The sequence below is a fragment of the Zerene cesonia genome, chromosome Z (genome assembly GCF_012273895.1).
Source record: "Zerene cesonia ecotype Mississippi chromosome Z, Zerene_cesonia_1.1, whole genome shotgun sequence".
NCBI classification, from domain to species: domain Eukaryota; kingdom Metazoa; phylum Arthropoda; class Insecta; order Lepidoptera; family Pieridae; genus Zerene; species Zerene cesonia.
The window spans coordinates 673569-690826 of record NC_052122.1 but is presented as its reverse complement, the minus strand read 5'-3'; the positions used below and the strand labels follow the sequence as shown (position 1 = coordinate 690826).

The 17258-nt window shown below is 33.3% G+C and overlaps 1 protein-coding gene across 7 annotated transcripts in view; it reads right to left on the bottom strand.

The window, feature by feature from the left end:
• LOC119835536 (potassium voltage-gated channel protein Shaker) overlaps positions 1 to 17258 on the bottom strand; it is a 272460-nt gene that overhangs the window by 36640 nt on the left and 218562 nt on the right. For all 7 annotated transcript variants that reach the window (XR_005288058.1, XM_038360428.1, XM_038360425.1 and 4 more), the window contains one exon: positions 3992 to 4109. Coding sequence is in view for 6 of the 7 variants with exons in the window: in XM_038360428.1 (XP_038216356.1) it covers positions 3992 to 4109 (118 nt within the window). In the remaining variant the exon portion in view is untranslated. The remainder of the gene's footprint in view (positions 1 to 3991; positions 4110 to 17258) is intronic.

Here is a 17258-nt window from a genome sequence, read left to right as displayed (position 1 = left end):
TTTCGTCAAACTTGATTAATCTAGAATTTACCGATAGATTGGCTTCAAGCATTTATTAGCTAATGAATACTATAATCGAATATTTTGCGACTTATAATAAATGGATCGCGTTTATCAGGAGTTTACGTCTGGAATTGAATGTCGCTATACGTTATGACTGAATAATTAGTTAGATGTTTATTGTTTTTACGAAGTGTTAGTGTGGTAATGGGTTAGCGATTTAAACTCGGGTTGGAAAAGTTGATAATTCTAGAAATAAATACAGATTGTACCCTTTTCATAGAGACGACTCCAGTTCAAATTTCGCGATGCAAAAAATAAATCTAGTGTTTATATCATAGATATGGATGAGTAAAACGATATAATCAACATCGCGGTGTATGAAGCATGATTGATTTTGAGGATAGATATTAGAAGATATCTCAGTTAACGTTGATATATATTTCTGGGTTTAGTATCAAACCATACGAAGTTCTTGTACTATGCTCACATTTTTTAAAATACGCCACAATTCAAAAATGTTCATGACATGATATTCTTTACTGGGTACTAAAACCGCGCCCAGTGCAGTATTCTGGGTCAACTAATTCATACATTTTTTAGCAAATACAAAGATAGCCATGAGGGGAATGGTTGTAGGCTTTGACAGTACTTTTCATTTCCGATTTTCTAATAATCGCTTTAGAACGAAATTCCTTTTATATTTGCAACGTAAGATTTGTGTTTGTAAAGGTATTAAAAAAATATTAGTGCAATAAGCAATGACAACCTAAGGTTTTTGGAAGAATCCGGTGTATTACTTCTAGCAAGTTACATTTCGTACTGTAGTGTGGGAGTCGAAGGCCCGCTTCCTTTTCCTGACCCTTCTCAGTTCATTCCTTGTTTCCACTCATCAATCCTAAGCGAGCAGCGCATTTGCAGAGGCACTACCTCTGCGAATGTTCATGAGCGAAGTTGATCGCTTACCATCAGACGAACCACCAATTCAGTTGCCCGCTATGACGTAAAACAAGAAAAAGCAATGTTTTTCGTAACACTGATACGAAATTATAACAAATTTAAGGTTAAAATTGAGTGAAATAACGATAATATTATCATTATAATTAAAGCCGCAATTTGCTGGGATACGAGGTAGCTATCAGATTATAATGATGTGACCTCTCGGAAGGTAGATCATTATCAGTATTCGTACAATGAGATTCAATGCCCTTTTTCTACCTCTATGTAAGTATCAAATTATTTAGCAATGTTCTAGTTCAAATCTGAAAAGTATGGAGGTTTGTATCCTCTCCGCACCCTTCTCAGTTCATTTCCTTTTCCTGTCATCAATATTTTCCTTATCCTTCACTCATTAAAAGCGGGCAAATGTGCATGGGTGGTGGTCAACAGAGCGTCGATTCGGTTGCCGGTTCTGACCCAAGAATATGGATTACCGATCGTTCTTAGGAGAGAATACATTTGTTTCTCCCTTTTTTATTTATTGTTTGTAGTTTTTCTTCCAAAAAGATCCCTGTGCTTCTCGAGCGAACCTTCATGATTCTGTGCTAAATATATATGGCGTATATGACTTATTTATTCAACAGTAACATCGTGAATTGTGATCGAATAAAAAACGTAACACAGTAATTATTCGCGTCATTATAACACAAACTATGCCCCTTGTTTATAATTGCATCAAATAGTAAACTATGATTGTTTATTATACAACAATACAAGCATAATATTAGACATTATTGACTCTCTGTACCTACGATTGTATCTGACGTACAAACACTTCTGATCTGTATCATTTTTTTATAATAACGCCACTGTAGAATACGCGCATTCTACACGTTCTTTTTTTCAAAAAAATGTTGATACAAACTTTGATTTAAACCCGTCCGTTAAAAGTTGGTCAAAATCAAATCTAAAGGAATCGGTTACATGCAAACATAAAGGTACAAAACGCGTCATAAACAATTTACAATGTTCATACATATAAATGATAAATGACAAAATGAGTTCTTAAATTTTTTCAATTTTGCAAATAATGTGGTCAGAACGCAATAGCTAAGTGGCTTTGACTTCGATTCCATTTTGAGACCAATTAATAACTTATACTGGGTGGACGTAGACGTGAGACTTTATCTAGAGAAAGACGTAGACGTGAGACTTTATCTAGGGAAAGCTAATCGAACTAGAAGGGAGAAGAAAGTTTAACTTCATAAAATATTTAGCATTTCAGATCCCCTACATCTCATTCGAACACTTGCTTTTAGAACTGGTCTATAAACATCGGCGGTAGGTAGTTAACACCTCCACAATTGAGGACACTGACTGCGCACGCGCTTGGTCTTGTTTCATTGCTTTTGGTAATTATCAGGGTGTAAAACGTACTTTGTGGATTTGACAATACAGCTGTAAGTGTAGACTTTGACTGCTATAGACACATTTATAAAATGTAGTATATATGTACAAAAAATAATCCGCGATTTAGGCTGGTAGTGGTGTTGGGTGATATAAAAACATAATTAAAAAAAATTAAGAACTTTAATATAAAGAAGGTCTGTTTTAAATAATGATGTTTCACAAAAATTGTCACTGACGTCCTTGGGGGGAAGTAGCACTCTCGATTTTAAATTGGGACCAAATGAAAATAATTTCAATAAGAAAAAAGAATCACGCCAGTCGGTTGAAACCCATGACGCTCTCGAAACCCATAAAGAGTACAAAACAAAAATCGAATGGAGAACCTCCTTCGTTATAAGCCACTTGACGGATCTAATGAAATTTGGTATAATGATAGTTTGAGACGTAAATAGTTTTTATACCGGACGTCTTGCCGCAACTGGAAATATACGAGTAAAACCGAGGGTCTGTCTCTGTTTCTTTGACCACGCGAAGCAGGGGGCGGAAAGCTTAATATATAAACCTGCACTATATAAACCGTACTCAATACATAGTAGAAGAGCTGATATAAACTGACGCAAATATCTTTTTAAATATTATAACGTACATACAACATTTATCATGATATTGTGAAAATGAAAGTGTAATTTCGTTATATTACATTGTCCGCCAACAATTAACGACAACAATGCCGTAGTGTGACGCCTGCAATATTCAACTGGGCCTCCGTGCAGAAACCATTAACGTTATGAACCAGTGTTTCATCTCTTTCCCCTTTTCCGGGAGAAATTGTCAGTGTCGGGTAACAATATCACAACTGTTTATCACACTTAACTAGTGTTGGTCTTAATTTCATTGTCCTTATTATTATAGAATAAAATAAAGGACTTTTTGTTTATTTGAGCGCGTGATTCCTAGGAACTACTTGAGTTTCAGATCCGAGAAAGGACACACGGTAAGCCGCTGGCGGAAATCTAGTAATAATATAAAGTTGTGGAGTATATTTGTTTGAATGCGCTAATGTACTGAGATTAAAACTCGAACCACTGGACCGCTTATCAAATATTCTTTATCGCAACGCAGCTGGGGCGGACCACTAGTATATTTTATATTCTTTTATGTTTATTTTTCGTTAGGGTAGTTCGTATACGAATAGAGTATCGCAAAATGTGATATATTTTCTAAATTATCTACAGCATTAAGCTTTATTCTTCGTAGCTTACTCGAATTAACAAAAGTGCGTTCGAAATGATTATGATTATATGTTAATATTCCTTCAATGTCGCTAACAAAGTCGCGGTCGGAAAGCTAAGCTTTCATATAAATTTATGAAAATAATTTGACCGATGATAATTAAAATACTCACAAAAGCATGTACCGATAGTGTTTTTTCTCAATTCGGACACAATTTATTCAAGAGAATTGAAGATGATCACTTAGGAACGTAGATTTTTATTAATAAACCATCTTATCAATTATCGTTTTTAGAATCCGTTGCATTTGACCGATTGCATTCATTTTATTCACACCGAAGGAGTTAACACACATATTACGTATTATCGAACCGATAGTTACTAGAGTATTAATAAAAAATTTGACTTACATTGATCACGACTCTCTCGCAAAAGTCATGATCATGCTGTATCGGCTCAAAGGTGACAACACCGCCTTGCGGCGGCTTGCCTTGCTCTTCTTCTTGGTTGTATAGTTTTGGCAGCGACCTGGAACAAATTAATTGCATTATAGATTATTTTTAAGTCATAATATATGGTACTATCAATCGTAGGCGTGAGGTGAAACTCTTCTATCACGAACACACAATATGAAATAAATAAGTTATAAGTAAGACTTAAAACATAAGACTTGAAGGAGTTTTACAACACATATATCGAATGCAGAGTGCGAATATTTGTAGTACGGCTAAAAAAACCAAACATAATTATTTTATGCCTGAGTTTTGAAAAGGTAAAATAATATTAAAAAATAAAAAAAAATCAGTAAAAGGGTATACTCCTTTTCACTGTTACGAGTATAGAGGCACGAGTTTAATTTGAATGCATTTAAAATATTTTTTCTTTTATATAAAATTCGTAAACGGTAAGAAAATTATACCACGATATTTAGTTAATTAATAATTTTAAACATTTTTTTATACACACATTATTTATAAAAAACAAAAACACGACGATCGGCGACACAAGGCGCTAGACCTGCACACGATCGACACTTTCCACTACATGAGACCTAGTGCCGACGTTATCACGTGAATGCAAGAGTGACCGTGTAAATGTGTGCTTGCCTTACTTCACAAAGCTCCATAGCAATTTAACCAATACACGATTCAATAATTTAAAAAGTAAGGAACGAGAATATCGTGTATTTAAATAAAATATACTGCAATGTCTCCACTGATTCGCCTACTCAGAAAGCAAGCACGACGCTACGACTGCAGCCGCGTGGTTATTACATAACTTCATTGTGAGTCTTAACGAGGCAAGGAAAATTCATTACCGCTGCATTTCCCTTGAATTTGCTACAACTTGTTTTCATAAATAACACTTGGATGAAGTTAGATGAGAATAATTAATATATGAAACATTTTTAAGTTGTAAGTTAATTTTTATTGGAAAATGAATAAGTAATAAAAACAAAACTTGTTTATTACTCATACATTGAAAATATACATTCGATAAATTTTTTATAAATTTTTACGTATCTTACCAGAAATCGAAAGGTTGCGTCTTAGCTATTCAATTTCAATGACTTTGCACTGAAATTGCACTCTTGTGCTTTATTGTAGCGCTTTGAAAATGGATATCACGGATTCACTTGAAATTTTCTCACCTACTGCTTTGTTACTAATATATCAATTGCCCGTTTTAGTGTTTTTAAGCGTAACAGAGGAGTATTATTAAGGTTAGATTATATGTATCTATTGAATAAGTCATAAGGAAAGTTGTTCAAAAATACCCTTTATTTGCGATCTCTCTTATTTCAATTACGGGTTCAATTTATTTACGAATGTTAATCCTTACATTTATTACTACGAGAGGCCAAATTATATATGTAATACAAATAACATTAAACCCATAAACCTAGTACATTATAGGTTATAAACAAGTTTTAAGACAAAGCTTGTAAATGAAAGAGAATCCCATAATAAAGTTCATAACAACAAGCAATGATTATATTGTTGAAAGCGTCTGTTTTATGTTTACCAATCTCAGAGCGTCCTTTTCAAAGTTCAGTTAAATAGATGGCATAATAAATATGATAATACAAAGGCTGCCAATAATACAATGAATTCTGTTTGAAGCACGAACTATTTCCTACAATGTTTATTTTTAGTACATTTGAATCCCCAATAAGCGTGTTGACAGACTAGGCTCACTGGGCCTCGTTCAGCTTGTTGATTTAACAAGCTTGAAATAGAATAGCGACATCGGTAAAAGGGGAATTTTATTGAATGGACTTTAATATAGTTTCATGTAAATGGTTGGATAGCAAAACCGGCAATTTGCGAGTCAGCGAAAGCGCGTTTGGAGCGCTTTACGATTCGAATTCGAAGTTTCTGAAACATTCGAAACAAACTCTTCGAAATTTGAAAACTACATTTATGCGGCCATTTTTCAAACTGTATTTGTTAAATTTGAGTAATGAATTAACCTGTTTCAAATGTTTTATTGGTGATTATTACGAAAATAAAATGAACGTTCAATTTTGCTTCACACTAAGTGGATATTGAAATGATCATTTTATATCGAATCCGTTTCATTTCCCAGAACCGATCAGTACAAATTTTCGAAATTTCACGCAAATGGTAATATCGCCGCAAATTTAACGTTTAATCTGTTTTAATGCATATTTGAACCTTTATTGGTCATAATTGACGGTAAATACCAAATACTGTATACGTTTAATTTCAACTTACACTGAAAATTTTATTGAAAGGATGATCTTTTCAAGTGTAGTTGGTTATAGAGATATGTAGAAAAAGAATTATGCTTTCAATGACATTTTGTATAAAATAGTGGATTGTGTTAGACGCATAATTAAAAAATTAGTTACACGGCACTTGAACATAAAAACTCGTGTACGTAGGTAATTGTGAAACTCTATTATCCCAATTTCAACTCAACACTAGCGTAGCATGTTTACAAATCTGCCTGTCCGTCTGTGCCCGCGTGTTTAATGTATGTTACGAGATATAGCAGCAAGCATGTCGATACATTTTGCTTTTGGTGTCATTCTGTGGTTTCAACTTGATAATAAAGTTTTACAACCAGCTTTGTTGGTAAAAAGTGGTTACGCAAGGTATGTGTAAAAACTATGTAAAAATGATTGCCAATTTAAAAAGCAATATTAAAATTAATGCTTTTTCCAATTGTGTATTATATATGGTAATTACTTTTATTTCTGTTAACAAAACGATTAGAATTTTCAAGAAAAATGCATTTTTTGTCTCTCTGTCCATTAAATTTTTCAACATTTAAATAAGAATCGTAGTCATATTTTCTTGTTAATGTGTTATCGAAAATACATTTTTCACTATTTGAATAAATAATTGTCTTTAACAAAAAACTAAATGTGCAGATTTATTAAGATAATCAAGTGTTTCAGTTTTTATTAGCATTCCATTGCATTATGTAATCCAATTGAATTGAGACAATAGCGGCTTGTTACTTCAATGTAAGTCGTACGCTACGAAAGCTCCATTGTGGAAGAGAGTGTTCACAATAGTTATTCGTGTTGGATTCTTTATTGGGCGAGTGAACGTTTAATTTGACCTTAATAATCAATGTCCAATTAGTCAACACGTTGATAGCCTATTTGTTATTAGCGTTGGTACAATTCGTCGTTATATGTTATACTTAATGTTACTTAGCTTATAAATGAGAATGTAAGTTTATTTGTTACGCTTTGACGCCAATATAACTTAACCAATTTGATTGAATTTGACACAAATATAGTGTGAGACTAGCGAAAGAGCATAGGATAAATGTTATTGCGGAAATCTCGCGGAATGGGGAACTATGCGGGTAAATGTTTTAATCTTTTGTTTCGAATACGTGGACGAAGCTGGGGGCGGAAAGTTAGTACTGATATAGGCAGATGTCAAATGTCGTCGAACTTTTTTGATTCTCGGGTATGCCGGTTTCTTCACGATGTTTTCCTTCACCGTTTTAAGCAGTGGTGATGTTATCTACATGCGCAGATAAATTGAAAAATCAATTTATTTCCTGCACGCTCGCCCGGTCTCGAACCTGGACTTATCGATTTTGAAGTCCGAGGTTCTGAGCTGAGCCACCACTGTACACATGCATCACTTGCATCGCATGCATCGCTTTCATGTTATTAGTATAAACAGTATAGTATTATAATATGATTTGTAGTATAGTTTGGTAAATATTAAATATCACCAATCGTTATAAATTTGTTAACTAAGTAGCAATTCTCGAAGAAAATATAAAGACCAAGTTTTGATATGCGATCGCAGTTCGAGATGTCCTTTTCCCAGTTAGAAACCATTTCATATTGCTAACAATTGAACTACCTTTAGCTCCTTAAAGTTTACAGTCCAATGGCTGCAAAGGCAGAGTGCTTTGACAAACTCCGCTATACAAATTGTGAGGATGTTAAAAGTTATAATATTGTAAGATTTAGTTCTTGTTCAACGGGCTTCGTTTGAACGGGATTTCAATCTGATTTGTTTGAAGAAACTAGGTTTTGTTCTTCAAGTTTTTTATCATAATGAGTATTGCCTCGGCCGTGATAAAAAGAAGGATGTCCTCTTGGTAAAGATAAGGGTACAATATTGTAAAGTAAAGTTAAGTATTACGTTGAAACATTGTTATTTATTTCAATTATTTGACCTACCTTATGATCCATAATTTAGTAGAGTCTTAAAATATCCTCTTTAACCTTACTTATATTATAAATGCGAAAGTATGTTTGTCTGTTTGTCTTTCTTTTAAGTCGCAAAATCGGCAACTCTGTGACGGTTAACGCTAAGACATAATTTTTTTATTTTATTTTTATTTTATTTTATTTTATTTTTTTCCAAACAACTTATACACTAATATAATAATATAATAATTAAAATATGTTCCTAAGAACAAAGAGATTTATAGAATTATATATATTTTTTAATGTATTATAATTAAAGTATTTCACCCCGACGCAAAAATGACGTGTTTAAATTCAAAGTGTCTGTTTGTGTTGTCATTCTTTGCGAACGTAGCTCCTGCCAAGTCTGCTATTTTAGTAAAGTGATACACCATTACGATTCAATCGACAGTCGTTCCATTCCAATTATCAATGTGACAAAATTCGTATTGTACAAATACTAAATTGCAATCTTAAAAGAACCGTGCATGGATTGTGTACCTGATGATGGTTGCTAACGAAAACATTCCATCACACAAGTTCTCCATGGCAATTTAATTGCGATTCGATTGTACTCGAATGTGTTTCAAGCGAATAAAAAAGAGGATCGAAGCATTGTTAAATTTAAAATTTAATTTATATTGTACTTACATGATCAACAAAAAGTCGTTGTATAAGTATCTAAATCATAAATTGTTAAAAATACAGGTACATAATTTAAACTCCAATCCAGAATTTCCTAGAGAAAAGACTCGATAACCCGCAAAGCTTGCAAGATCAGTGAAAAACAATGTAACTCGGCTTCTCAACTTGACGAAGTTTAACCAAACCAAAGAAAGTTGCCGCAGCGATCGCGAGCTGCAACTGAAAGTTTAAAGAAATTCGTTCCCATGACCGACTTGGATTCTGAATGGGAAACTTGCAAATGTAACAAAGATAAGCTCAGGCGTTAATGGGATCGGTGTTAAACGAATAACCGAGCTGATTATGGATCAGTTAACGGTGTTTTTACAGAAGCTTTGGTACTTCTATATCCAGATAAAAGATACTGTAGAAACAGTAAGGGCCAGAGCTAGTGTAAAAAGTTAAAACAAATGTGTGATATTTATAATCGATATGAAACTATGATTAACTTCACGATTTTCTGAACGTTGTCCAAAGAAAATAAGGAAATTGGTTAATAAAAAAATTGTTTGATTAAACAACTAAAATTAGCAGCATCGTTTAATTCTACTGCTCATATTAAAATGATCGTAGGGACTTTTTGAACGATGTTCCCAAAAAACGAAGATAGTTCTTAACTCGACTTTTTTAGTTTTGTTACTATAATGATACTTCGATACTATGGGTTGTAATGGGTATGATAACTCCGTGCTTTCGACCGGTTGGCGTGATTTTTTTATGTTTGATAGAAAATTATTGTCATTTGATCCCATTCTCGAATCAAGACCCTGATCTAGACCCGTTCTGTAGAAAATAATTACTTAGTTGGTTCTTGTAACGGTAATTTCTATAATTGTATTGTGCGAGTAGAGATGATGTCTGTTGACAGCTTTGTTAGAATCGAAACGAGTTTTGAGCAAGATCGATGAAAGTTGTGCAGTATGCTGACGATGGATCCCAGAATTATTAATGCATAATAAAGTAATGGTTTATAAAAAATAATAAAAAAAATGTCACTGTCCTCTCACATAGTCATTTTATAATAGTATAGTATAGTAAGTTGTTTCGTCTTGATTTTGTTTTACAATTATTAATAAAGCCTAAAAAGATAATAAATTTTAGGATGGCTGTCTTAAATTATCATTTTATGACAACTCTATAAAAAAACACATGTCTAGAAGTATGATTTTTCTGATAAATTTTTGCGTTTAGTAAAGGTAATATCAATAGCGGCTCTCGTCGCTGACTGAAAGGCTGGAGAGATAAATCAATTTACCGCTAGTGTCTATTGGATGGCTACATTTTGATTCGATTCATAACACTTTGTAATAAAGATAAGTTTAACACGAACGTTTAATGGAAGTTTTCAAACAAATCTCTAACAACCTCGTAGCAATTAGATCGAAGCGTCGAGGCATCAAAGATGAAATAAACTTTTAAATGTCGTCCGTGCTAAGGATGCAGTTTTGTTGCAGAAACTTTTGATTAGACTACCTTAAGGAAGTTATAAGGACCTAACTTTCTTAAGGTACGATGATATCAGCGTAAATTAGTGTTAGATACTTCTGCATGAACTGGTAAGTGTACTTTCCCTTTGCTAAGTTTCTAAAGTGCTCTGTTTCTGTTGTGGATGTTGTTTGATTACTTTCTAGAAAATGTGTAGGTGTCTTCTTTTACAGTAGTTTATTGGAAACATAATCTTCCTTTTGAAAGGTTGAACGAGGTTTGTAAGTTTATAATTAAAATAATAGTACTGCCCTTGTTTTAAAAGAGGATTTTTTATAGTCAGTTTTCCGATAGTTACTGTTTTTCTATGAAGCTTCATATTTCAAGATGAACCTTTAAGTTCAAAGTTGTAAATATAATTTTTAACGTATAAAGTCTTTTCCTTTTATATTTTTAAACGACGCTTATCGTTTCTCGTTGTATAGTAACAAAGACATTAAAGAACACATCGCACTTTTACTTTTTAGTAAGTAAGAGAGCTTGTATCTTCAACATATAAAATATAAGGCGCTGTGTCGTGCGATCTTTGATCTTTTACTTGAGATACTCAGACGTTCGGCCAAGGACTCTGGAGGAGATGCCTGGACATACTGTAATTTAGTTGCGCAAGCGCCGAAGTGTAATAAAATTTGTGGCAATGATGATCTCTAAAGGCCGTTTTCACATAAATGGTCGTCACTGATTCTTTTGCTATAACGTTCTATCGTATCCAAAATATCAACATGGCATTTGACTTGTAAGCGTCCACAACTTCCACGAATTAACAAGATTCCATATAAATTAAGCTTGAGCTTGGAAAAGATTTAGAATCTATTCAGTTTTGAAATTCTGCACAAATGTGGATATTAGCTGGTATTTTTATCTTCGCTCATATTTATTTCTTCGATACGTATTTCTCCCCCGAGTAGTTTAGTTCCTATGTGAGATAACGTTAATGCGACAAAGTAAGGCCCCTTCATATGCATCGGGGAATTCAACGTTCGCGTCGGGCGCGAAAAGCGTCAGGTCGCATTCTTGCTCACATGTCGCGTCACCATTAATGTTTGAACATGTTTAAAATGCGGAAATACCGAGGGAAGTTTTTACTTTATATCGCAAGTTCGCATTTAAATGAGAAATAGTTTCTGATCGGATTATATTTATTTCGATTGCGACTTGCTTGTGACGTTTGGTTGTGGTCGTTTTATTATGTTCGATATTTAAAGTATATAAATGAATAACCCTACTTTTTTCCTTTAAATTTTGAGAAAATACTGTAAAAATCAATTAAATGACCATCAGCATCATGATTTTACCTTACTTTGCTGTCGTAAAAATAATGTTCATAATCAGTAAGAAACCGTGGTTAAACAATCGGTTACAAAGGCGCTCACAAAACTATAAATGTGAGGATATTATTTTCGTTACTAAAATAACCTACGAAATCCACTTAGGGCATTTTTAACAATTATACGCTCGAATTTAACTTACATAATCGTTTCGGCGGTTTTTCCAGTGGATTATTCGCTTCGCTTAACTTGATCCAATTTACCTTCTAAATATCTCTAATAGGTGCCCAAAAATTCTTTGATTAATATGGATAGCCGATAGCACGGTCTTGTGCGTCAAACGCTTTAATGTTCTTCGTTTATCTTTGTAGTTACCCGAATCTTGTTACTTTTCAGTTCACTCCGATATCACTTTGATTTTTGATAAATCCCTTGAAATTAAAATTATAATTGTAATGACATTTTGCGGTCGGCCGTTGATAAATTACTCATTTTATTAGCTGCGGTACTAATGACGGTTGTATTTTAATCACATTGGTGTTTAATTTTGCAACCGCAGTTGATTTTTCAGGTATGCATTACACACGTGGTTGATTTCTTGTATTTATCTGTAACAACAGCCTATCCGTGCTTTGATTTATACTTACTCATTAAAGATTGTATTTAAAAGATCTACATTTGATCTAAGAGACAAATAGCGTTCACATTTACCCTAAATGTGTTTTTTTATAATTGGTCAGTTTGCAAATTCACAGAAAAATAAAATAAAACGAAAATTTAAGAAACTGCGTCGGCGGATTGCCGATGCTTTGACATCTTCCGCTGGCGATGACATCACTGAAATATTGGAAATTAAAAGCTTCTAAAAATGCGAAAAGTAAACATAAAAAATTGACAAATAGGAAACGAAGAAAGGAAGTTATAATGGCCAAAAGGTACAAGGAATGCATCATACTAATTCTGTATTATGTAAGGATCTATATTTTATTTTATAGCGATACAAAAATATAACCGATACTGATAATAAAAAAACCGCAAAGTCACCTGCAAAAAGTACAACTTATTATATTCTCTATAGAGGTCTACCTCTGATAACTTGAATGCTTTAGTTATAATACCAATCCCCATGCTCGTGTGAGCAAACTTTGACGTTCGATGTAACACGACGATGTTAAGGACATAAAGGGCTTTTAGAGCCTTTTCAAGGTGAGTCATTTGGTTAAATGTGAATTACATCATTATTTCTATTTATATTGTTGGTCATTCAGGATTTAAACAGATATACTCTTAAACTCTAGTGAATCACATAGACGTTATTGAAGCAGATACGAAAGAGATAATATATTGCAAGCATATCTCAACAGAATTTGCAGAAAATCCATTTAATATATTGAATTTTCTTCTTGTTCTGGACTTACCGCAAAATAGCTATATTAAGCATGGCATTGGAATATAGATGTATAAAATCCGCACATGTAAGACGAAAATAGAACGGATATATATCCCGGTCTATGGGGCACTACTTGAAAGATTTCTCTTACGTACGGTTTCAACAATAAACGGTGACAACAATGTGTGTTAAAGTGTTTGACTTTAAGGAGGAGTGAAATGTTGAATTGAATGTAGATATTTATAAAGAAACATATTAAAAATTAAAGAGCATCGTTTCCATATAATTAGCATGCTTCGCAGCAGAATATGAATAAATCAGACTCAATCTCAAGCCTAAACGATAAAGAGCCTTTTGATGAATTCTTCAGCACACTACTACGTCTACGATAAGACTGAAAAATAAAACTTCTGTATATTATTTCAAAACTATTTCTAATCTTATACACGCTTTTATTAAATTTGTCTATAAAATACTATTTTATTGTATTCAAACTTTTTGAATATAACCATAACAACGCAAAGAATAATAAACAACCCATCAATTGTTTATCTCGATAACTATCAAGTCTATTTTAATACAAAAGCCGATTTAATCAACCACAAACATCGAGGGAATACAACATTTAAATGTAAATCAATGGAGATAGATGAAGTATGAAATATCTTCAACCCACGCTAAAGGATCAAATAGATTCCCTTAGGAATATAATTCAATTTTATTAGGAATGCAACTGAGCCGAGATAGGTTGATTCAGAGTTGACGTCAAAGAAACAGTAAGTACTTGAACATACAGCCTCAGAGGTGAGAGAAGTGACTCCAGCGATGTAAGAAATAATCATATGGATCAGCAAAATATTGCCATGTTCACGCCACTTGATCCCACTAATTGCGCCGTGATCACCTTTGCCGTGGAGCACGTTACAACTTAATTACTGGAATAAATTGAGTTTATTGCACGCACTAATTCTATTTCAGCCAATAACTTGATTACATTTAAAGGTGACGCTGATATCTTTCTGGTATTTAAGAAAAGAAAACGTATTTTGGTACTCTCTGCAATTATCTTTCAATGCAAATAAAGAACGTCAATCACACTTGGAAAATACGGTCTGAATCATTTTTATAATAAGAAACGTATAGGTTTCACTCGAATAGAAGAAATTTTTTTTTCTTTTTAATTATATTTGGCGGGGTCCTGCCTGAAATCTTGCCTTTCCTATTTTAAACGAGAGAAGGGAGCAGAAAAAAACTTTACAGTATATTTTTCCTCACGAGCGTGTAATCCACGATGACTATGCTAATTTGAGAAGACCGACGGGAGAAGAGCTCTTATCTATGAGAGATGTTATAGACAAGTGCTGATCTCGATACATTGCTTTTTAAAATTAAATTGTTGTGTAGAAAACATGCGTAGTAAAGGGTTCTACAATAGGACTCCCTATATTTATTGTAGGTTATTCTATTAGGTACTCAAAGCAAGTCAGGCTAGTTACGTAATTCACAAAAAGCTGGATGATGGCGGCACGATGTTTGAATTAAATATGTCAAATCTTCATATAAACTGCATTAGTTATATTCTACCAAACTGTTATATACGATATTTTCTGTGCACTGTCCACAGATGTTACGTATTCATAATAATGTTGCCTCAGAACTGTCCTGGGGTTCTTAAGATTTTCATCTTAATATATTCATTAATGCTATAGTAGGTTCTCTTAACTAATACATTTTGAATATAGGATTTGAATTAAGCTCTACTAAACTCTTTAATACTATGAGTTATTTTATAAAAGCGTAACCCTTGTTCCAATAATGAATTTTTTACTTTAGAAAGCCTGAAAATAGGCATATCACCTATTCTTTTGTATAAATCAGCGTTATTGTGCACATATAAAATGTTATTAAATATATACAGGGACGGTACATACAGTACGGATAGCAGTAATCTTAAAGAGATCTCTCAGTGAGTCCCGAGCACGTAAATTATAAATAGAACGAATGGCTCTTTTTTTGTAATACAAATATAGATTCAATATCTGCTGCCCCGACCCATAGTACTCACAAGGATTTATCTTAACAATGAATTTATTAGAACCACGTCTTTTTATCTTGTAAATAGTAGAAAAATTAAGTATTTTGGGATCATAACAAAGACTTATAACGCCTTCAATAAGTAAATAAAGTTCAATCCACGGTGATTAAAATTTTTGTTTTTTTTTTTGTAAATATTTTGCGCATCGATTTCGACTTGACTTCATTTTTTACTTTTATTGTTTTTTTTTTTCGAAATAAGTAAAAGTTCATTTTCCATTTTTTATTCATTTTGCATCGGCTCGTCTTGTTTCATGATTCTTATACTCCAACTAGCTGCACCCGGCAAACGCTTTTCTGCGTATGAAAAATATATGTTGGCCGATTCTCATAGATACCGGATAAGCACAAAAAATTTCATAAAAATCGGTCAAGCCTTTTCGGAGGAGTATGGCAACAAAAACTGTGACACGAGAATTTTATATATATAGATATATACAGGGACGTCCTACTTCTACATAGTTTTTTGGTCTATCTGCGTTTTTGGTAATTTTCTACATTTATGAAGTCGCTTAAATGCATATTTTGTTATTTCAAATATAACACCAATAATTTTAATAAATCGGCGCCTGCGCAGCTTTGTTATTATTCTATAAATTGAATGTAGAAAACTTTATCTATGCCGAAAAACAGTATGCATTATAAATTTGCACGATTTAGTTACGTTTTTGTAGTTAGTCGTCAAGGTTGAAAATTAATAGTATATCGGATTGTTTTTTTTGTAAGCACCTGATCTGGAGAGCTGAATTAAATAAAAAAATAGACACGGACTACTCGCGACGGACTTATTAAAAAAAAAAAAAAAAACGACTGCCATTTTCAAAATATTTTTTTTGTTTTTTCGAAAGCATTTCGTAATTATGCATATATTAAATAACTTAGTAATGAAATATAGGCTGAAAGACACACGAGTGACTTAAGAACCATAATTTAGAGACATGTTTTAGCGCAAGGGTCCTTTATACGGCGCGGTACATTTATATTTACAGATGATCCATTAACCTGGATAAATTTTAAGGAGAAAAATGTGAAAAACTCCATCGCTATTGAGGTGCCGTTTAATACTAGATACATATGAAGAGATTTCATTTCTTCTATCGTGATTACCAACTCGAGTGAAAATCTAATATCTATTATGAACCGTGTAAATTTTTGATAGATTTAATAGATCAAGAGGATTTAAAAGTATTAAAAGATAAATATGATGTGTTTAATGTAAAAGCGTGTCTTGTACTTTAATAATTATTGAACTCCTCCTTGACGTGATGGAACTAAATCAAGAAGTAACAAGAGAGAATAAGGTATCATTAACGTAAAAGAACGATATAATCAAAGTGTTACATGAGGAAAGAACCTGAAATCTGATTGGGATGAAGCTATTCATAGACCAAACCAACGGTTAACGCGATAAAATTAGTAAGACGAAATCACCGGTCGGTATTGAAAATACGAATGCAAAAGTAATTTGAATATCAACACTAAGAATCTGATCTAATGCCGTTTTGTTTATGATGTTACGCATTCAAAAGTATTTCCGCCGAATTATTATTAATGTATTACAAGTCGGTAGGAACGTGTCGTGAGTCACGGGTGTTTTTGTAATAACTTTATTGATCCAGATTGAGAGTTATAATCTCAGCGTAATCACCTCCAAGTGTGTCCGACACGCGCTTCGACCGTTACATTTTATGAGGTAAATCATCGATATTTTTACAACAGATAACATCTCTGTCGATATTAAACTAGAAGTAGTTATTATTCAAACAGCTGACGTTAAAAGAAACGGGACAGGCGAATATTAAAGCAGCAAGAAAATAAAAGTCATAAGATTAATTCGACTGCGACACAAACGTCCTCGTCGTGACAGCGGCGTCGCAGATAAGTCGAGGTGATGCAGTCCTTACCGCACATGTTATTATGTAAAGCTGAAACATCAGAATGTAGGTCGAGACGGAAGATTAAGACAACACTCACCGAGCTTGAAAGTGTCAGACAAGCGGTTAGTGTATGCTAGCGGCTTTGCACTGCGCACTCACCAACACATGTCGAAATATTCCATTATA